General features: G+C 43.8%; 1 protein-coding gene across 11 annotated transcripts in view; it reads left to right on the top strand.

Moving 5' to 3' along the window:
* The window catches only part of atosb (atos homolog b), a 158,633-nt gene extending 138,178 nt beyond the window's left edge, over positions 1–20,455 (top strand). For 10 of the 11 annotated variants that reach the window (XM_069924279.1, XM_069924281.1, XM_069924275.1 and 7 more), the window contains 2 exons: positions 12,012–12,208; positions 18,827–20,455. In XM_069924279.1, the coding sequence (XP_069780380.1) occupies positions 12,012–12,208; positions 18,827–18,980 (351 nt within the window). In that variant the 3' untranslated portion in view covers positions 18,981–20,455. The remainder of the gene's footprint in view (positions 1–12,011; positions 12,209–18,826) is intronic. The other variant, XM_069924285.1, reaches the window with a different exon arrangement.
* Positions 20,456–20,695: the final 240 nt, after the last annotated feature.

Below are 20,695 nucleotides of genomic sequence, written 5' to 3'. Positions count from 1 at the left end.
CTTAACCAACCTGATGGAATTGTAAATCTAAACAAATCTTCAGAGACAGTTAGCTATCAAAATTTATTTGATAAATTAGAAATGGTTAAAATTCAAAAAATAATTTTATAGCTAATTAGATCTCATAAATAATTAAGAATGTCAAAGGTAAAAATAAATAACAGATATACAGTACCTTTTCCCTGCTGATCCAGGTCCTGAATCGACATTCAAATGGAAGAGGAATGTGACTATGCCAGGTCTGGTGCAGAGTTAGATACTCCAGCATATCCCATGGATATCCTGCCACTGCTCCTTGGTTTCACTACTAAGTCTACAGGAAAATGACATGCTTCAATATCCATCCTTCTGATAGAGGAGTGTGGATAGTCCCAGGATAAAAAAAGGATTTTTAACAATTATTTTTTAGTTATGTTATGGACCTTGGGCAATTTTATTTTTGACTGAGGACAGGACTGACCCTACTGCAGAGGATTTGACAACTACTTGGTGCTGTGGTAGCGCTAGGCTACCGCTAGGGAATTTAGACAGCTGTCAGAGGACTGACCCTACTACAGGGGATTTGACAGCTGCTAGGAGCTTTAATAGCACTGGGCTACCACTTGGGAATTTTGACAGCTGTCAAAGCATGGGAACCATGCGCTGGAAGTCTGTGGGCTCGCAGGAGAGTGAGCCTGTGGCTGTTATCCTCTCTCTACCAAATGAGAGAGCTGGAGGTATGCACTGGGCAGTTTAAAAAGCCCCGCGTGCTGGTTTTGAAGAGTCAGTCAGTGGATTGGACTGCAGGTAGTCAAACAGTTAGTCTGACTGTGAGTGCTCACCTGGCAGCTTCAGCAAGCCACACACTGAGTTGCTTTGTTTATAGCTACTTGCACTGCTGTCTGGAGCTGTATGTCAATGTGCTCACTCAGTAGTTTCAGTGGAAAAAAAGAAGACTGAGCTACTTTGTCCACGAATGTCAGCACTGTTGTCCTGACAGTAGTTTGTGGAACTCTGATACCCAAAGTGTGCATGGGACTGACCAGTGCCTCTCCCATCCCCTTTCAAGAGGAGGACTTTGTATGACAGGATCACTCAAGCCAGGGTGTCCACAGGAGAGGACTTGTGTGACACAGAAGGTCACTTGTTAATCCTAAAAAGGGCTTTAAAAAGACTCATGTGATGGAAAGTCACTTGTTAACCCTAAAGAGGGCTTTGGAGGAGTGAATCTCATGTGGTGACCAGGAGGTCACTGTGAAGATTCCCAGGTGAAGAAAGTAAAGGTGGTTGTTGCCATATTTGAAACTCAACCCAAACTCGTGTTTCCCTGACAGGGTTGAAAGTCTATAGGGACTGTGGTCATCTGGATACAGCTTCAAATTAAAAGACCTGTGCGCAAGGAAACCAATAATCTCAAGCCTGGAGACCAGATCCATGAGCTGTCCCTTCTTGACTGACAGACTTGACATGACTGATGTGGGGATTTTGTTTTGGGAATTTTGGTGATTTTTTCAGAGCATTTTGACTTGGACTGTAATGGTCTGGGTTTTTTCCACATACACCGTATAATAATCTGTTGTTTATAAAGAGTTGCTGTTAGGCTGGTGTTTGGGTGTTAAGTTTATCAGGTTAATTCTATTATTGTTCGTTTATTAATAAACATTCGTTTATGTGCCTCAAGATTTGCTGCTGGGCGTGTAATAGTTACAAGATTAGATTTTATACCTTTATTTCCAGAATTTGTACTTTGAGATTTAATAATGTTCATTATTTATGTTGAAAACTATAGAAATTTTTTATATTTCAGTGATTGATGTGACATGCTAATTGTTGCTTCTCTTCCCATCGATTCTGACAAAATACAAAGGTTAAGTTTTTGGTTGCATTTAATCACTAATTCTCCAATCACAACAGTTTTTGTTCCTCCAGCAAATGATGGAGAAGCTTTGAAAGTGCTTTACAGGCAACGTACTCTGATGGCTGTGTGATTGATGCTAGTGACTTCAGTCATGTCAACTTAAAGCCAGTCCCTCTCATGTTCCAACAACATGTCAACTTTGAAACCAAGGAAGAGATTGTCTGAGATCTGCTCTGGAATAATGTCCCTGAAGGGTACAAGCCTGTATCCTTCCCCCACTCAAACAATATATCCATCCTATTCATCACTTCTTACAGACCACTCGTAAAACAAGTCAAACCAGTCCACAGAGGGATCTGGGCCTGGCCAGAGGAAGATGCAGCAGTGCTGCAGGACTGCATGGGCTGGAATCCGTTCAGGAAGGCGGCCACCAACAAAGACCATATCAACATTGAAGTAACTAACTACATCGGCATGTGTATTGAGGATATGATGATCAAATGCTACACAGCCAAGGCAAATCTAAAACCATGGCCAGATGCAGAACTTTGTGCATCACTCAGACCTCACTGTCACTGCTTTAAGGTCGGGAAATGATATGGCATTAAGATCTCAAGTTTGTGGCAGGGTTATTCACACAATAACTGACTGCAAGTCAATCATGTGGGTCAGTGACTGATGACTCCTTTCCTGACAGGTTGAATACCTTCTATGCATGGTTTGATGAGAAAAACAACGTGACATCAAAGAGAGCCTCATTTTCCCCTGAAGAACAGGTACCCTGCATTGCTGAGGTGAGGAAGATACTGGATGAACCTACACAAAGCTACAGGTCCTGATAACATAACTGGTTGGGTCCTGAAAGTCTGTGCAAACCAGCTGGTGGAGCTTCTAACATACATCTACAATATCTACACCATCTTACTGCAATAACCCACTCTACCTGTAGCTGTCAAGCCAGCAACCATCATCCTGGTGCCCAAGAAAGCAACAGGAGTGAGACTAAATGACTACCACTCAGTGACACTGATGTCTATGATCATGAAGTGTTTTGAGCACCTGGTGATGGAATCCATCAAAGTGCATCGTCCAGCGACATTGGACCAATTCCAGTTTATCTGCTATCCAAACCAATCCACAAATGATGTAATTGCCTTGATCCACTCAGAGAACGATGCCTCATGCCAGACTGTTGTTCTTTTCCTTTAATTTGGCATTCAACACAATCATATGTCAGATGCTGGTGGATAAACTGTCCTCGCTGGGACCTAACACCTTTAACCTTTTAACCATTTACAGCACAAACAGGCCAGTTTGGCCCTACTAGTTCGTGCTGAACATCATCTCCCACCTCGTCCCACTGACTCACATTTGGCCCATAACTCTCCACACCTCTCCCATCTATATACCTATCCTTGAATATTAACATCAATCTTGCTTCTACCACCACTGCCGGAAGTTCATTCCAGATCCCCACCACCCTCTATGTGAAGAAATTCCCCCTCATGTTTCCCTTAAACTTTTCCCTTTTACTCTCAATTCAACCCTCTTGTTTGAATCTTACCCATTCTCAGTGGAAAAAACCTATCCACATTGACTCTATCCGTCCCCTTATAATTTTGAATACCTCTATCAAATCACCACTCAACCTTCTATGCTCCAGGAAATAAGTCCTAGCCTGCTCAACCATTCCCTGTAACTCAAACCCTGAAACCCCGGCAACATTCTCATAAATCTCCTCTGCACTCTCTCTCTATACTGTTTATATCCTTCCTGTAATTCGGTGACCAAAACAGTGCACAATATTCTAAATTTGGCTTCACCAAAGCTTTATACAATTTCAGCATAACATCCCAACACCTGTGTTCTATATTCTTATTTATAAAAGCCAACATACCTTCTTCACCATTCTACCCACATGTGATTCAACTTTCAGAGAATTATATTCCGTGACTCCTAAATCCCTTTGTCCCACTTCACTCCTCAATTTTCTACCATTTAACATGCTTGTCCTATTTTGATTAGTCCTACCAAAATTTAGCACCTCACATTTATCAGTATTAAACTCCATCTGCCATCTTTCAGCCCACTCTTCTAACAGTCCTATATCTCCCTTAATGATAATCATCCTCAATGTCCATAACACTGCCAACCTTTGTATCATCTGCAAATTTAATAAATTCATTAATATATATGACAAACAGCAGTGGACCCAGTACTAATCCCTGAGGCACTCCACTTTACACCGGCCTCCAATTCCATATAACCATATAACAATTACAGTACAGAAACAGGCCATCTTGACCCCTCTAGACCCACTACCCGCTCCCTGTCTATAACCCTCCAATCCCCTCATAACCATATACTCATCCAACCTCTTTAATGACAAAATTGACCCTTCTGCAACCACTTTTTCCAAAGGGTCATTCCACTCAGCCACCACTCTCTGAGTGAAGAAGCATCCTCTCATGTTACTTCTAAACTTTTGCCCCCTAACCCTTAACTTGCCCCCTTGTTCCAATCTCACCTACCCTCAAGGGAAAGAGCCTATTCATATCTACTCTGTACCCCTCATCATCTTAAATACCTCTATCAAATCCCCCCTCAACCTTCTATGCTCTAATGAATAAATACCCAGTCTACTCAATCTTTCTTTGTATTCTAGATACTGCAATCCAGGCAACATTTTAGTAAATATTTTCTGCACCCTCTCTACCTTATTGATATCCTTCCTATAATTTGGGGACCAGAACTGCACACAGTATTCCAAATTTGGCCTCACCAATGCCTTGAACAGTCTCAACATCACCTCCCAGCTCCTATATTCTATGCTTTGATTAATAAAGGCCAGCATACCAAAAGCCTTCTTTTCCACCCTATCTACAATTCAACAAACAATTTTCCACCAGTACTCTCTGGCATCTCCCATCCAACTATTGTTGAATCCATCTCACTACTTCATCATCAATACCTAATGCTCCCACCTTCCTTCCTAACCTTTTATGGGGAACCATTTACGGAGCAGAAACAGGCCATGTTGGCCTTTCGAGTTCGCACCGGTTCACTGATTTTGTGCGCCCTCTTCAGGCATTGGTCCCGGTAGATCTTCATTCAATAACGATGGGCATCAAAAGCCTTACTAAAGTCCAAATAAACAACATCCACAGCCTTCCCCGCATCAACCTTTTTTTGTAACCTCCTCAAAACACTCTTAAAATTTGTTGGACATGATCTATCACATACAAAACCATGCTGACTCCTCCGAATCAATTCTTGCCTTTTCAAATAGTTGTATATACCATCTGGATTCCTGGCCAGGTTTCTGAGTCTTTGCCGACACGAGCGTTGAAGTCGCCCAGGATGACAACCTTGTCGGCTGTAGGGGTACGTTGGATGAGGTTGCGCAGGTCGGTGTAGAACTTGTTCTTTTCTGCTGGTTCCGCCTGGAGGGTTGGAGCATAGACACTGATGAGGGTGATGTGACGCTTGTTTTGAAGTGGGAGTCGCATGGACATGATTCGGTCCGAGAGGCCTGTCGGAAGGTTTTCGAGTTTGGAGGCAATGAAGCTCTTGACCATGAAGCCTACACCAGATAGGCGTCGTTCATCCGAAGGCTTGCCAGACCAGTAGAGTGTGTAGCCCGCGCCGCGTTCTTGGAAGCTGCCTACATCTGCCAGGCGGACTTCACTGAGAGCGGCTATGTCGATGTCAAGTCTGAGGAGTTCATGTGCAATGAGGGCAGACCGACGTTCAGGTCGATGGCTGTCAGTCTTATCTAGCATGGTTCTGATGTTCCAGCATGCTAGCTTGAGTTTGTGAGCATCTTTTGAGGGGGAGGACGTGGAGGGGGAGGACGTTGAGGGGGAGGACGTGGACCTGTCCTCGGGCCTGCGCAAAGGAGCTTTTAGGTGGAGTGCAGTGCGCGCAGTACTGGCCCCACCCTTTACACCCATGGTTCGTGTGCCGTGGCCAAGCAAGCTGGGACGTGGCAGCGAGGTCCTTGGGTCGTAGGTTTTATATCGGAGTGGCCTTCTCCTATGCAGGTTTCTTACCCGGGCTGGAGGGGCCTGCCTCCCCTCCTAGGTCGGTCCATACTGCCCGGACCGGGGCCTCCGTCTGCCTCACTCGACCGAGGCCGGGGCCGCCGTCTCCCCCTTGCTCCTGCCCGTATCGGGGCCGCCGCCGTCTACCCTTCGCCCGGACCGGGGCCGGGGCCGCTGCTGCTCTCCCTGTGCCCGGACTGGGGCCGCCGTCTCCCCCTTGCTCCTGCCCGTATCGGGGCCGCCGCCGTCTACCCTGGGCAAGCATGGCGTCGGCAAGTGCAACGACAATGGGCGCCTCCTGTTGGAGCTCTGCGCAGAACAGCGGCTTGTCATTACAAACACCCTTTTTCAGCAGAGGGACAGCCTTAAGACCACCTGGATGCATCCCCGATCCAAACACTGGCACCTCCTGGACTACATCCTGGTGCGAGAAAGTGACAAACAAGATGTGCTCCACACCAGGGTCATGCCTAGCGCGGAATGCCACACTGACCACCGGCTGGTTCGCTGCAAGCTCAACCTTCACTTCAAGCCAAAGCCCAGGAACAATAAAGCCCCCAGAAAGAGGTTCAATGTTGGAAAACTGCAGTCAGACGAAGCGAGAGGAAACTTCCAGGCAAACCTCAAAGCAAAGCTCGACGTTGCAACCCGCCTCACGGACCCGTCCCCTGAAACCCTCTGGGATCAGTTGAAGACTACCATACTGCAATCCACTGAAGAGGTACTGGGCTTCTCCTCCAGGAAAAACAAGGACTGGTTTGACGAAAACAGCCAGGAAATCCAGGAGCTGCTGGCAAAGAAGCGAGCTGCCCACCAGGCTCACCTTACAAAGCCGTCCTGTCCAGAGAAGAAACAAGCCTTCCGTCGCGCATGCAGCCATCTTCAGCGCAAACTCCGGGAGATCCAAAATGAGTGGTGGACTAGCCTCGCCAAACGAACACAGCTCAGCGCGGACATTGGCGACTTCAGGGGTTTCTACGAGGCTCTAAAGGCTGTGTACGGCCCCTCACCCCAAGTCCAAAGCCCGCTGCGCAGCTCAGACGGCAAAGTCCTCCTCAGCGACAAGATCTCCATCCTCAACCGATGGTCAGAACACTTCCAATCTCTTTTCAGTACCAACCGCTCAGTCCAAGATTCCGCCCTGCTCCAGCTCCCTCAACAGCCCCTAAGGCTAGAGCTGGATGAGGTTCCCACCCTGGATGAGACATATAAGGCAATCGAACAACTGAAAAGTGGCAAAGCAGCAGGTATGGATGGAATCCCCCCAGAAGTCTGGAAGGCTGGCGGCAAAACTCTGCATGCCAAACTGCATGAGTTTTTCAAGCTTTGTTGGGACCAAGGTAAACTGCCTCAGGATCTTCGTGATGCCACCATCATCACCCTGTACAAAAACAAAGGCGAGAAATCAGACTGCTCAAACTACAGGGGAATCACGTTGCTCTCCATTGCAGGCAAAATCTTCGCTAGGATTCTACTAAATAGAATAATACCTAGTGTCGCTGAGAATATTCTCCCAGAATCACAGTGCGGCTTTCGCGCTAACAGAGGAACCACTGACATGGTCTTTGCCCTCAGACAGCTCCAAGAAAAGTGTAGAGAACAAAACAAAGGACTCTACATCACCTTTGTTGACCTCACCAAAGCCTTCGACACCGTGAGCAGGAAAGGGCTTTGGCAAATACTAGAGCGCATCGGATGTCCCCCAAAGTTCCGCAACATGATTATCCAACTGCACGAAAACCAACAAGGTCGGGTCAGATACAGCAATGAGCTCTCTGAACCCTTCTCCATTAACAATGGCGTGAAGCAAGGCTGTGTTCTCGCACCAACCCTCTTTTCAATCTTCTTCAGCATGATGCTGAACCAAGCCATGAAAGACCCCAACAATGAAGACGCTGTTTACATCCGGTACCGCACGGATGGCAGTCTCTTCAATCTGAGGCGCCTGCAAGCTCACACCAAGACACAAGAGAAACTTGTCCGTGAACTACTCTTTGCAGATGATGCCGCTTTAGTTGCCCATTCAGAGCCAGCTCTTCAGCGCTTGACGTCCTGCTTTGCGGAAACTGCCAAAATGTTTGGCCTGGAAGTCAGCCTGAAGAAAACTGAGGTCCTCCATCAGCCAGCTCCCCACCATGACTACCAGCCCCCCCACATCTCCATCGGGCACACAAAACTCAAAACGGTCAACCAGTTTACCTATCTCGGCTGCACCATTTCATCAGATGCAAGGATCGACAATGAGATAGACAACAGACTCGCCAAGGCAAATAGCGCCTTTGGAAGACTACACAAAAGAGTCTGGAAAAACAACCAACTGAAAAACCTCACAAAGATAAGCGTATACAGAGCCGTTGTCATACCCACACTCCTGTTCGGCTCCGAATCATGGGTCCTCTACCGGCACCACCTACGGCTCCTAGAACGCTTCCACCAGCGTTGTCTCCGCTCCATCCTCAACATCCATTGGAGCGCTCACACCCCTAACGTCGAGGTACTCGAGATGGCAGAGGTCGACAGCATCGAGTCCACGCTGCTGAAGATCCAGCTGCGCTGGATGGGTCACGTCTCCAGAATGGAGGACCATCGCCTTCCCAAGATCGTATTATATGGCGAGCTCTCCACTGGCCACCGTGACAGAGGTGCACCAAAGAAAAGGTACAAGGACTGCCTAAAGAAATCTCTTGGTGCCTGCCACATTGACCACCGCCAGTGGGCTGATAACGCCTCAAACCGTGCATCTTGGCGCCTCACAGTTTGGCGGGCAGCAGCCTCCTTTGAAGAAGACCGCAGAGCCCACCTCACTGACAAAAGGCAAAGGAGGAAAAACCCAACACCCAACCCCAACCAACCAATTTTCCCTTGCAACCGCTGCAATCGTGTCTGCCTGTCCCGCATCGGACTGGTCAGCCACAAACGAGCCTGCAGCTGACGTGGACTTTTTACCCCCTCCATAAATCTTCGTCCGCGAAGCCAAGCCAAAGAAATATACCATCTCTAAGAACAATTTCCATTAATTTACCCACCATCGACGTCAGACTTACAGGCCTATAATTTACCAGGTCTACTTTTGGACCCTTCTGCAACTGGCTTCTGGATTTCTTGATGGAAAGACAACAGTCTATTTGAGTTGGGAGCAAAACCTCAAGCCTCATCACACTGAGCACTGGCACACCTCAGCTGTGTGCTCAACCCACTACAAGAAAGGATGCAGTATTAGGGAACAAGGCAGGTCAGATGACAGATGTATGTAAGTGAACATTTTGGGTCCAGTAACCATAATGCCATTAGCTTCAATTTATTAATGGAAAAGGATAAGTCTGGTCTTCATGTTAAGATTTTAAATTGGAGGAAAGCAAATTTTGTGGAAGTGAGAAAGGATTTAGGAGGAGTGGATTGGGATATGTTGTTTTATGGCAAGGGTGTGTTAGGAAAGTGGATGGCCTTCAAGGGCAAAATTTTGAGAGTGCAGAGTTTGCATGTTCCTGTTAGGATTAAAGGCAAAGTTAACAGGTATAGGAACCCTGGTTTTCCAGGGATATTGGTGATCTAGTTAAGAAAAAGGGAAACGTATAGCAAGAATAGGCAACAAGGAGCTTATGAGGTACTTGAAAAGTACCCAAAAAAATGATAAAATACTCAAGAAAGAAATCAGGAAAGCAAAATGAAGCCATGAGGCTGATAATATGAAGGTAAACCTAAGGGGGTTCTACAAGTATATTAAGAGTGAAAGGAAAGTAAGGGACAAAATTAGTCACTTAGAGCGTGAGAGTGGTCAACTGTGTGGAACCTCAAGAAATGGGGAGATTTTAAATAGTTTTTTTGCATCAGTATTTACTCAGGAAACTGGCGTAGTGGATAAGGAAGGAAGGGAAACAGAAAAATCATAGCACATATGGAGATTAAGGTGGAGGAAGTTCTTGCTGCCTTACAGTGAATAAAGGTAGATAAATCCCCCAGGCCAGATATAATATTCCCTCAGATCTTGAGGGAGACTGATATTTTCAAAATGTCCTTAGCGACAGATGAGCTGCCAGAGGATTAGAGGGTAGCTCATGTTGTCCCATTGTTTAAAAAAGCCACCAAAAATAAACCAGGTGATTATAGGCCAGTAAACTTGACGTCAGTGGTAGAAATATTGGAAGGAGTTCTGAGAGATGGGATATATAGGTATTTGGACAGTCATGGGTTGATTAAGGATAGACGGCATGACTTTGTGTGTGGTAAGTTATGTTTAACAAATCTAGTGGAATTATTTGAGGAGGTTACAAGGAAGGTAGATGAAGGAAAGGCTGTGGATGTTGTCTACCTGGACTTTAGTAAAGCCTTTGACAAGGTCCCACATAGGAGGTTAGTTCAGAAGGTTATTGCATTAGGTATTCAAGGAGAGATGGTAAACTGGATTCGAAATTGGCTGTGTGGGAGAAGGCAGAGGGTAGTAGTGGATGGTTGTTTCTCGGATTGGAGGCCTGTGACCAGTGATGTGCCTCAGGGATCTTTGTTGGGGCCATTGTTCTTTGTTGAATACATCAGTGATTTGGATGATACTGTTGTGAATTGGATCAGCAAGTTTTCCAGTGATACAAAGATATGAGGCATGGTGGACAGTGAAGAGATTATCAAAGCTTGCAGAGGGATCTGGACCAGTTAGGAGAATGGGCCAGAAAGTGACAGATGGAGTTCAATGCAGATAAGTGTGAGGTGATGCATCTTGGAAGGGCAATGCAAGGTAAGAGATACACAGCAAGTAATAAGGGACTAAGGAGTGTGGCAGAGCAGAGGATCCTAGGAGTGCAGATACATTGTTCCCTGAAGGTGGACAGGGTGTAAAAAAAAAAAAAAAAACACTTTTGGTATCTTAGCCTTTATAGATCAAAGATTTGAGTAAAGGAATTGGAATGTTGAAGTTGTTTAATACATTGGTAAGGGCAAACTTGGATTATTGTGTGCAGAACTGGGTGCCTAACTACAGGAAGAATAGCAATAAGATTGAAAGAGTGCAGAGAAGATTTACTAGAATGTTGCTGGGTCTTCAGGGATTGATTGGGCAGGTAAGGACTTTATTCCTTGGAGTGAAGAAGAATGAGGGGATATTTGATTGAGATTTACAAGATTATGAAAGGTATAGACAGTGGATGCAATTTGGGGAGATAAATACTAGAGAACATAGTTTTAAGATGAAGGGGGAGAAGTTTAGGGGGAACATTAGAACTCAGAAGGTGGTTGGAGTATGAAATGAGCTCCCATCTGATGTGGTGAATGCAGGCTTGATCGTATGTTTTAAGAGTAAATCGGATAGGTACATGGATGTGAGAGGACTGGAGGCTTATTGTGTGGGAGCAGGCCAGTGGGACTAGGGTTGGCACAGACTAGAGGGGTTGAATAGCCTGTTTTCTGTGCTGTAGTGTTCTGTGGTTCCACTATTCACACTGCTGACTCATGATTGCACTGGCAGATTCAGTTCCAACAGAATCATAAATTTGTGGATGGTACAATAGTAATTGACCTCGTTAGCAATAATGATAAGTCGAATTACAGAGGAGGTTGAAAGGCTCGTAAAATGGTACGAGAACAACGATTACAGCCTCAAAGTGGAAAAGACAAAGGAGATGATTGTGGACTTCAGGAGGATGAAGGTCAAGCATTCTCCACTGCACATCTATGCATCAAAGGTTCTGTCATGGAGAGAGTGGAGAGAACAAAGTTCCTTGGCCTGCATTTTAGGGTTGACCTATTCTGGCATAACAACACCTCAGCAGCTCCTATACTTCAAGTCTCTACAGAGGATCATTAAAACAGATGAGATGATCAGTGGGATTTACTGGGAACATTGTCTAAATAGAGCTCAAGGAATTATAAAAGACCCTTTCCATCCAGCTCACAGTATCTTCAACCCACTGCCATCAAGAAGGTACAGGAACATCAAAATCAGGACTTCCAGTCTGGGGAATAGTTTCTTCCCACAGGCAGAGAGTCTAATAAAACAGTATCCTGTAACTGTGAAAATCATCCCAAATATTAACATGTATTTATTTTGATTATTTATGTGATCATTATGAACTGTTGCATGTGTACAGTCAGATGATAATGAACTTTAAATTAATATCATTACAACTGCTCTTTGCTTTCAGACCTTATTCAATCCAAACAAAACTGTGGTGAAAATGTTTCTTGTGACCTACGACTTCAACGATATGCCACCGAACCACATTACACTGCTGCGCCACAGGATTTTTCTTGTGCCAGTGGAAGAAAATGAAGGAACTTGTGAAAATATGGAAAATTCAGAAATAAAAAGAAAAGTACTATGTTATTTAATTCATTTAAGGTATCTATAATCTGAAAATAACACACATATTTACTAGCGTAAGTATAATGAGCATTACAGAGACTTGCAAAAGTGAACCATTTGTACAATATCCAAAAGTTGATGGATATAATTTTCATAAATTTGTTTAGTTTTGAATCGCATGAATCTTGACTATAAATATTATGGTATAGAAAATGGGAAGTAATATAATCCTGTACTGCTAATTTCACATATGCACCTTACAGCCAGAGTCTTGGTAATTTTAATTTTATTTTATAAGTCACTCTGCCAGATCTTTCCAGCAATGAAAGAGTGACCCCAGTTCCAATGAGAATCAAAGTTTTTAATAAATGTATTTTTGTAGAATCTATAACACACAAAAAGATCATTTGGCCTCTCTCTTCTAAATTGGCCAATTAATGTTACTCAGGATATTTACTAATCTTGGGGGAGGGGAGGGAAGGGGAAGCACAGGCAGGAGAGGTATAGTTGACAGCAAGCAAGGCTTTCAAAACTTGCAGCAGGGTTAAGACCAGATGGAAAATGACTGCAAAATGACAGATGGAATTTATTGCTGCACTTTGGGAGGACAAACCAGGATAGTACAGGTTGAACCTCTATTGTCCAGCGCTCTGTGGTCTGGTACTCCTTACAGACAGTGAAGGACTTGAATCCTGGTTCCAATCGTGGCACTGTAAAGACAATGCGCAAACCACTGCACTTATTGTGCTGCCCACAGCATTATTTCCTGTTTGTTTTACCTTTGATACATTAACATAGGGGATTCCCTTAGAAGTCAATTTCTATTCTCCAGCATTTTCTATGGTCCAGCAATGGTCAGGTCTCAACGTCACTGGATTAAAGAGGTTCACCTTGTACTTGCAGTATGGGTCTTGAATGGTAAACAGTAGCGTACTAAATAGTGCAGTAAAACAGAGGGATCTGGAAATACAAATGCATAATTCCTTGAAAGGGCATCACTGATAGGATAGATAAATGGTTTTTGGCACATAAGCCTTCATAAATTATTGAGTACAGGAATTAGAATGTTATGTTGAAGTTGCACAAGACATTGATGAAGCCAAATTTGGAATGTTGTGAGCAGTTTTGTTCACTTACCTCCAAGAAAGATAGCAATAAGATTGAAAGAGTGCAGAGAAAATTTGCAAGGATGTTGCCGGGGCCTGAGGAGCTGAGTTAGATGGAAGGGATGAATCGGTTTGGACTTAATTCCCTAGAGTGTCAGAGAATACATTATCATAAGGGTTATAGTAAGGTACTGTAAATGCAAGTTAGGTTTTTCTGCTAAGTTTTAGTAAGATGAAAACTGGAGGATATGGGTTAAAGGTGAAAGATGAAAATTTTAAGGAGGAATTTCTTCACTCAGAGGGTAGAGAGAGAGTGTGGGACAAGCTGCCAAAAGAATTGGTAGATGCAGTTTGATTTCAACATCTAAGAGAAATTTGGAAAGGTATTGGGGGAGGAGGTGGGCTATGTTCTGGGTTCAGGTCAATGATACAAGACAGATAATAGTTCAGCATGGATTAGATGGATCGAAGAGCCTGTTTCTGTGCTGCATTGTTTTGTAGTTCTGTAAATCTCATCGTCCAATGTCCGAAACATTTATCTGAAACATTGACTGTTCCTCTTTCTAAAACCATAAGACCCAATCAGTATCTCTATTTTCGGTTTTGCTTCAGATTTCTAACATCTGTAGCTTTTGTCTCTTTTTTTAATTTAAAGATCCATATTCAACATGCTTTGATAAGTATTTCACTTTTTAAAAAGTGGTCCATTATGATGGAAAATCCTATAAATGCAGAGCATCTGAAATAAATGTGGAAATTTTTAGTCCTCGACATTGGTGGATGAAAGGAAATAAATCAATTCTTAATGGGAGAACTAGAACAGTACAAGAACAGGCCCTTCAGCCCATTTGTTTGAGTTGAATGTGATGCCCAATTTATATCAATAATTTTGTGACTTGCACATGATCTGTATCCCTATATTCCTTACATCTTCATGTGTCCATCCAGAAACCTCTTAAACATTTACTGTTGTATCAGCTTCTTCAATTAATCCTGGTAGCCCGTTCCAAGCATCTTAGAGTTAAGATTCTGACTATCCTGACAATGCCTCTCAATTAAACTTGCTCAGCCTCAGATGCACCAGAGATGTTGAGGCTCTTTCCAGCACTAGTGAGACCTCACTTGGAGTATTGTGAACAGGTTTGGACTCCTCATTTAAGAAATAATGTGCTGACATTGGATAGGGTTCAGAGGAGGTTCAGAAAGATGATTCGACTGCAATCAATGGAATTTAGGTGATCTGAGGGATATGTTCTTGATCATCTAGGCATCAAAGGTTATGAGGAGAAGGCTAATCAGTGGGGCTGAGTTGAAAAATGGATCAGCTCATGATTCATTGGCGGGGAAACTCAATGGGCTGAATAGCCTATTTCTGCTCCAATGCCTTAACACAACTTGTATTGGTCCATCCCCTCTATGTAGCTCATAGTTTCTAATCTTATCAACATCCTGGTAAATCTCATCTGTACCTTTAAATGATAGGATTACAAAGAATGTAGATCTGTCAAGTGGTAAATTGGGCAGCATGGTTAGCTAGCAGTTAGCGCAAGTTATTATAGCGCCAGCAATCAAAACCAGAGTTCAAATCCCAAGCTGGGAAGTAAGGAGTTTGTACATTTTCCCTGTGTCAAAAAAAACTTTGCAGGGTTGTAGGTCAATTGGGTGAAATTGGGCTTGTGGACCGAAAGGGGCTGTTACCGTGCAGTGTATATAATATATCTAAAATTTAAATTGTAGTTGGTATTTATGCCCTTTTTGAGACTTGTCTTGTCGTTCATCATGCATAATTCTTTATTCTCTTCTCCCATTGCTTGTCCAGCCTCCTCTTGAATATTTCTATTCTTCCTACTTAGTTTTGTTGCTGAGAGTATTTGAGTTCAAAAGATTTTTTTTCATAGCAATTCGAAACATTTGTCTCTGTCATTTTATCGGTCTGTCATCTTTTTAAAAATCTCCATTAAGTTGCACCTCAGAAAAGATGCCTGGCTTGTTCGTCTCTCCCTGGTATGTAAATCCTTCAATTCTTGTGACATCCTTATAAATTTTCTTTGTATCCTTTTCATTGCCCTGTTTATAAATATGCATTAACTATTTGGATGAGAAAACAGGTAGATGACTACAAAATTGGTAGTGTGGTAGACATTGAAAAGGAGATTAAAACTGATGTAGATCAACCAAGAAAGCAAACCTAGGAATGCCAAATGGAATTTAACTTGGACAAGTGCAAAGTGATGTATTTTGAAAAGTTATACCACCCCAGGGCATACACACAAAATGATAGGGCTCTAGCGAGGTACAGTAGAACATGGAGACCTCTGGATACAAGTACATAGTTCTCTGTAAGAGAAAACATGGGTAAACTTGGTGGGGTGGAGGTGTATGGCATGAATGGGGCATTGTACAAGTGTTATGTCATGTTACAGTGGTACAAGATGTTGGTGAGATTGCATCTGGAATATTGTGTATGGTTCTAGTCACCATGCCATGTATGATATTAAGTTAGAGTATTCACAAGGGTGAGACTGTTTTCTCTGGAGCAAAAGAGGCTGAGGCTGACATTACAAAATCATGAGAGGCACAGATAAGATGGGTTGTCATCATCTTTTTCCCAAGGTCGTGGAGTTTTAAATTAGAGGGCATAGGTTTCAGACAAGAGGGGGAAGATTAAAGGGGAGCTGAGGGGTCATTTTTTTCACACAGAATGGTTGTGTCTGCTTGGAAAGAATTGCCAGAGGTAGTGGTAAAGTCAGGTACAGTCATAATGTTTAAAGTACATTTGCAGCGGTACATGCATAGCAAAGGTTAGAGCAGTGGCATATCTAGGTCAAGTGGCACCCTAGGGCCACCACTGACATTGGTGACCACCCCCCCCCACATTTAAAAAAAATCGCACCACACACACAGGTTGTGAATACAGATAGCGACTCTACGAAGTAATGTATTTAGTTAAGATTTTATTCTATACTTTGAAATACTTTGTTCAGTTTGTTATTCCATTAAATAAAACCTCAATGAGTATTTCTTATTTTTTATGTAATGCATAAATTAATAACAATAACACACATCAATTCATAGATTATTTATCCGGCGAAGTATTAATTGGAAAATCTCCAAGGGCGGTCAGGGCTGGCTTTCGCCGGGGCCCTCAGTGGGCAGCTGGGGTGGGCGGCTGGCGCAGGTTGTGACAACCCACCCCGCCGGCCACCCAGCCTCCGACAGCCCACCCCGCCGGCCGGCCAGCCTCCAACAGCCCACCCCGCCGGCCGCCCAGCCTCCGACAGCCCACCCCGCCGGCCGCCCAGCCTCCGACAGCCCACCCCGCCGGCCGCCCAGCCTCCGACAGCCCACCCCGCCGGCCGCCCAGCCTCCGACAGCCCACCCCGCCGGCCGCCCAGCCTCCGACAGCCCACCCCGCCGGCCGCCCAGCCTCCGACAGCCCACCCCGCCGGCCGCCCAGCCTCCGACAGCCCACCCCGCCGGCCGCCCAGCCTCCGACAGCCCACCCCGCCGGCCGCCCAGCCTCCGACAGCCCACCCCGCCGGCCGCCCAGCCTCCGACAGCCCACCCCGCCGGCCGCCCAGCCTCCGACAGCCCACCCCGCCGGCCGCATAGCCTCCGACAGCCCACCCCGCCGGCCGCCCAGCCTCCGACAGCCCACCCCGCCGGCCGCCCAGCCTCCGACAGCCCACCCCGCCGGCCGCCCAGCCTCCGACAGCCCACCCCGCCGGCCGCCCAGCCTCCGACAGCCCACCCCGCCGGCCGCCCAGCCTCCGACAGCCCACCCCTCCGGCCGCCCAGCCTCCAACAGCCCACTCCGCCGGCCGCCCAGCCTCCAGTACCTCAATGGGCCACTTCGCCCTTCAGAGCTGCTCACCAGCACCAGCAGCTCAATGAGGGATCAATGGGCAAAATAGCTGACTTGCCTGCCCATAATCCCCCACGCAGCTGGTGCCATCGCCAGTCAGGGCAATGCAGAGTGGTTCCAGCTGCATGGGGGATTATGGGTAGGGAAGACAGCCATTTTTTTCCCCCATTGATTCACAGTAGGCTGCCGCCAGGTGCCTCTTGCATGCTGGAGCGGCCCATAAGGTGCTGGCCAGGAGTGGCGCTCGAGGGCACTCAAGTGAGGCTCAGCAGCACAGCACTGCACCCCTAGGATGGAGTCTAATTATTGGGTTAGGGACTTGGATATTGGGCGGGTAAGGGGAGGACAATGGTACCCCTTGTAAGTGGTGCCCCTGTTCTTTGGCCCAACTGCCATACCTTAGATATCCTATGGATTACAGGGATATGGGACCAGCTCAGAAAGACACCTTGGTCAGCAGTGATGAGTTGAGCCAACAGACCTGCCTCAAAGTCTTTTGTGATATTACATATTCCAAAATTTTACGCAGTACTCTGAATGTGGTCTGATCTCATTTTAGTTTGACTTTTTTTCCTCTTAATTTCTGTCCTTGCAGAAATGAAGTTGCTAAGTTTGCATTTTTTATGATCATGCTGGCCTATAATAAAATTGTTCAAGATTATGGTATTGCTTTCCAAGAATCCCTTGTTCCTATTCCCCAACTAAAATTCTTCCTTACCTGTTCAGTTACTCCCACGTTGCTACCATAATTTCAGATTTATTTGCAATGAATTTCATTTCTCAATTAATTTGCCCTGTCTCCGTTCTGCAAGTTTGACTTTCTGAAATTTGCTGCTGTTTTTCCCGTGATTGTGTATCCACCCCATCATCCCAAAAATCTGGTACCAAATGAAGACGTTACTCTGATTCCAGACTCAAAAGTCATGGTAAATTGAGCCTGAGTGTTCCCAGCATTCCTCTTTGTGGTTCACCACTATCCACCATTTACATCTGAAGAGCTACGTCTTGCATTGCTTTCTGTCCACAAGCAACTTGTTACTTTCACTCTAATTCTGTATTATCTGATTTTGTTCATTACCTACTGTGAAGACCTATTAAAAATATACTGTAGATACATTGCATCAGCTGTATGATCTTTTGTATTATTCAATAAAATTGGACCAGCAAGATTTTCCCTTTTGGGAAAATTTTTTTCCTTGTTCATCTCGTGTCACAGTTTCAAGGTAATGATTAATATTTTGGCCATTTTAATACAGTATTACCAGTATTACCCCTCCCTTAATAGCCATCTTTCTATTTCATTTTATTGATTGGTGTGTTTTGTCAGAGGATATAATTGGTTTGAGCATCCACATGGGGAAATAGAAATTGTGTCCTACTTCTGATCATTGTATCAGTGTTGTTGGATGAGTGGATTGGACCCAGCTATGACAGCAGCTTGATAAAGTTACTTAATAATGCTCTTTATCCAAGGTTGCATCTAATGACAATTCATTTGGATGTGGTGTAGAAAAAGCCAGTGAAATATAGTGGGGGAAAAAAGGTAGATTTGGTCTTCTGCATGATGTGAAACACGTTAACAGACTGCATTCAAGTAACTTCCTCCGACACGATTGTATTAATAAATATTTTTAATTCACGTGCAGATAGTCACCCAATTCTATATTTTATTTGAATACTTAGATTTCAAAGTTCAAAGTCTGGAAAGATCTACTTGCACAGTGATATTCGGCTGCTGTTTTCTCGAAAATCAAGCGAAGTGGATGCTGGGATCCCTTATGAGTTAAAATCATTTACAGAAATGCCAAGAAATCCAAAATATTCACCACGAGTTTGAAGACTATCGACATTGGAGTTCAGTGATTATTTACCTAGCAACTCTTTCCAACTATGGAGAAAATCTTTTAAGTTCAGTGTTAAGAAGCATGCTTTGTAATAAATATTAAGGATTTGTTTAAAGTGCAGTTTCCAATTGTGACATTCTGTACATTTTGATTTTTTTTTTTAAAAAGCACAGGAAAACTTATTTTAATGTAGGCCTGAAATATTTAATATACACTTCTGCTCTCAGTTCATGAAAATTTAATTCTTTAACCTCTGCATAAAGCTCCCAGTTTACTTTGAAACATTGATCTATTTATCTTAAATATCCTTTATTGACTGTATTAATAGTTATAATTGTGGGGTTTCCTGATTTGTAAACTAGTCAGGACCACAAAAGACAAGTTTGCAGTTTGGGGATAAATAAATAGTAAAGGGTTGATTTAACTCTTTAATTTATAGAGCTTATGCAAAATCTTTACAATATTTAATTGACAGAAATGTGAATATTGCTGCTGCTTTCAAATTTACTCTTGGAAAAACCTCTTCCCTTCTCCAAAGATGTAATTTTTCTGCTTAATCAGTTTAAATGTCTTTCCCAAAAATTCAGTTTGCTGTAGAAACTGATTTTAACTGTTTTAGTCATCTCTCATTTGGAAATACTACCAAGGTTACTGGGAAGGATGAAGGTGAAAACAGGTGCTTGAACTGGCAATAGTTTAGACTTTTTTATATAATTTAACATGAACTACTAATTTACAAGTCCAAATCCTGCTATTCGGCAATGGCAAAAAATGTATTCTCTGGTTGAGAGATGAAGAGCGAAATCTATTCCTAGCCCCTTGCAAATAGACAAAGTGGCAAATCTGTCTCCCTTACAGTCGACAAAAGTTAAAGAATTTCATGTATGTTACATTCTTAAAATGAAGTATTCCATGATAATAATGGAACCTTTACCTTTTCCACCAGCAATTGGCGAATCTGGGAGGCAATGGGGTGAAGACTGTTTTGTTTGTTTTAGTAAGTTATTTTGTCTACTGAGGAGTATCTCATCTCTGCTTGCCCCTTGATGTTTCAACTATAAATCTATTTCTGCTCCTTGGCACACAATTTGTGTACTTAGGCACTGTGACATTTGGTGATGGTTAATTCTAATGAACTTTATATTTGCCAAAGTGTTTGAGAAGGGGGAGTTCCTTGAACAATGGAGGTCCAGATAACCCTTCATTCTCATGTAAATGAATCTTTTGTATGGGCATACTGTAGATTAAAGAGTTAATTAAAATGTTTCCTAATGTTTTATTTTTCATTATGCACTGTGTGGTATTCTATTCAGAAGGTACGCTTCCAAAAAGTAAGTTTGTTTTGTTCTTAATATTATCATTGTTGTCCAAACTCCTAAGCCTACTAATCATATTGTTGAAACAGTTGTAGAAACAAAGCTAAGTGAAGTAGATTGTATTTTTGATGGAATAAACTGCTGTAAAAATATTGGTTTTCAATGTTCTTTTAAACACGCATGCCAAATAAAATCTTGCTGTTGAGTGTCGAGATATCTAATGTTTGAAAATTTCCAAATGAACTATTCGAAGGCAATCATACCAGGCAATAAGATCCCAGCTTTGATCTCCACCTTGATAATTGAAGCTAAATAATTTCCCATTGTGACATGATTCACAGGTAACGAGACTACCGTGGCTGGGAGCTGGGAATGGGGTGGATGGTGAGTGG

This window comes from Narcine bancroftii, chromosome 3 (assembly GCF_036971445.1).
Source record: "Narcine bancroftii isolate sNarBan1 chromosome 3, sNarBan1.hap1, whole genome shotgun sequence".
Classification (NCBI taxonomy): Eukaryota; Metazoa; Chordata; class Chondrichthyes; order Torpediniformes; family Narcinidae; genus Narcine; species Narcine bancroftii.
This window is presented reverse-complemented; position numbering and strand designations above follow the sequence as displayed.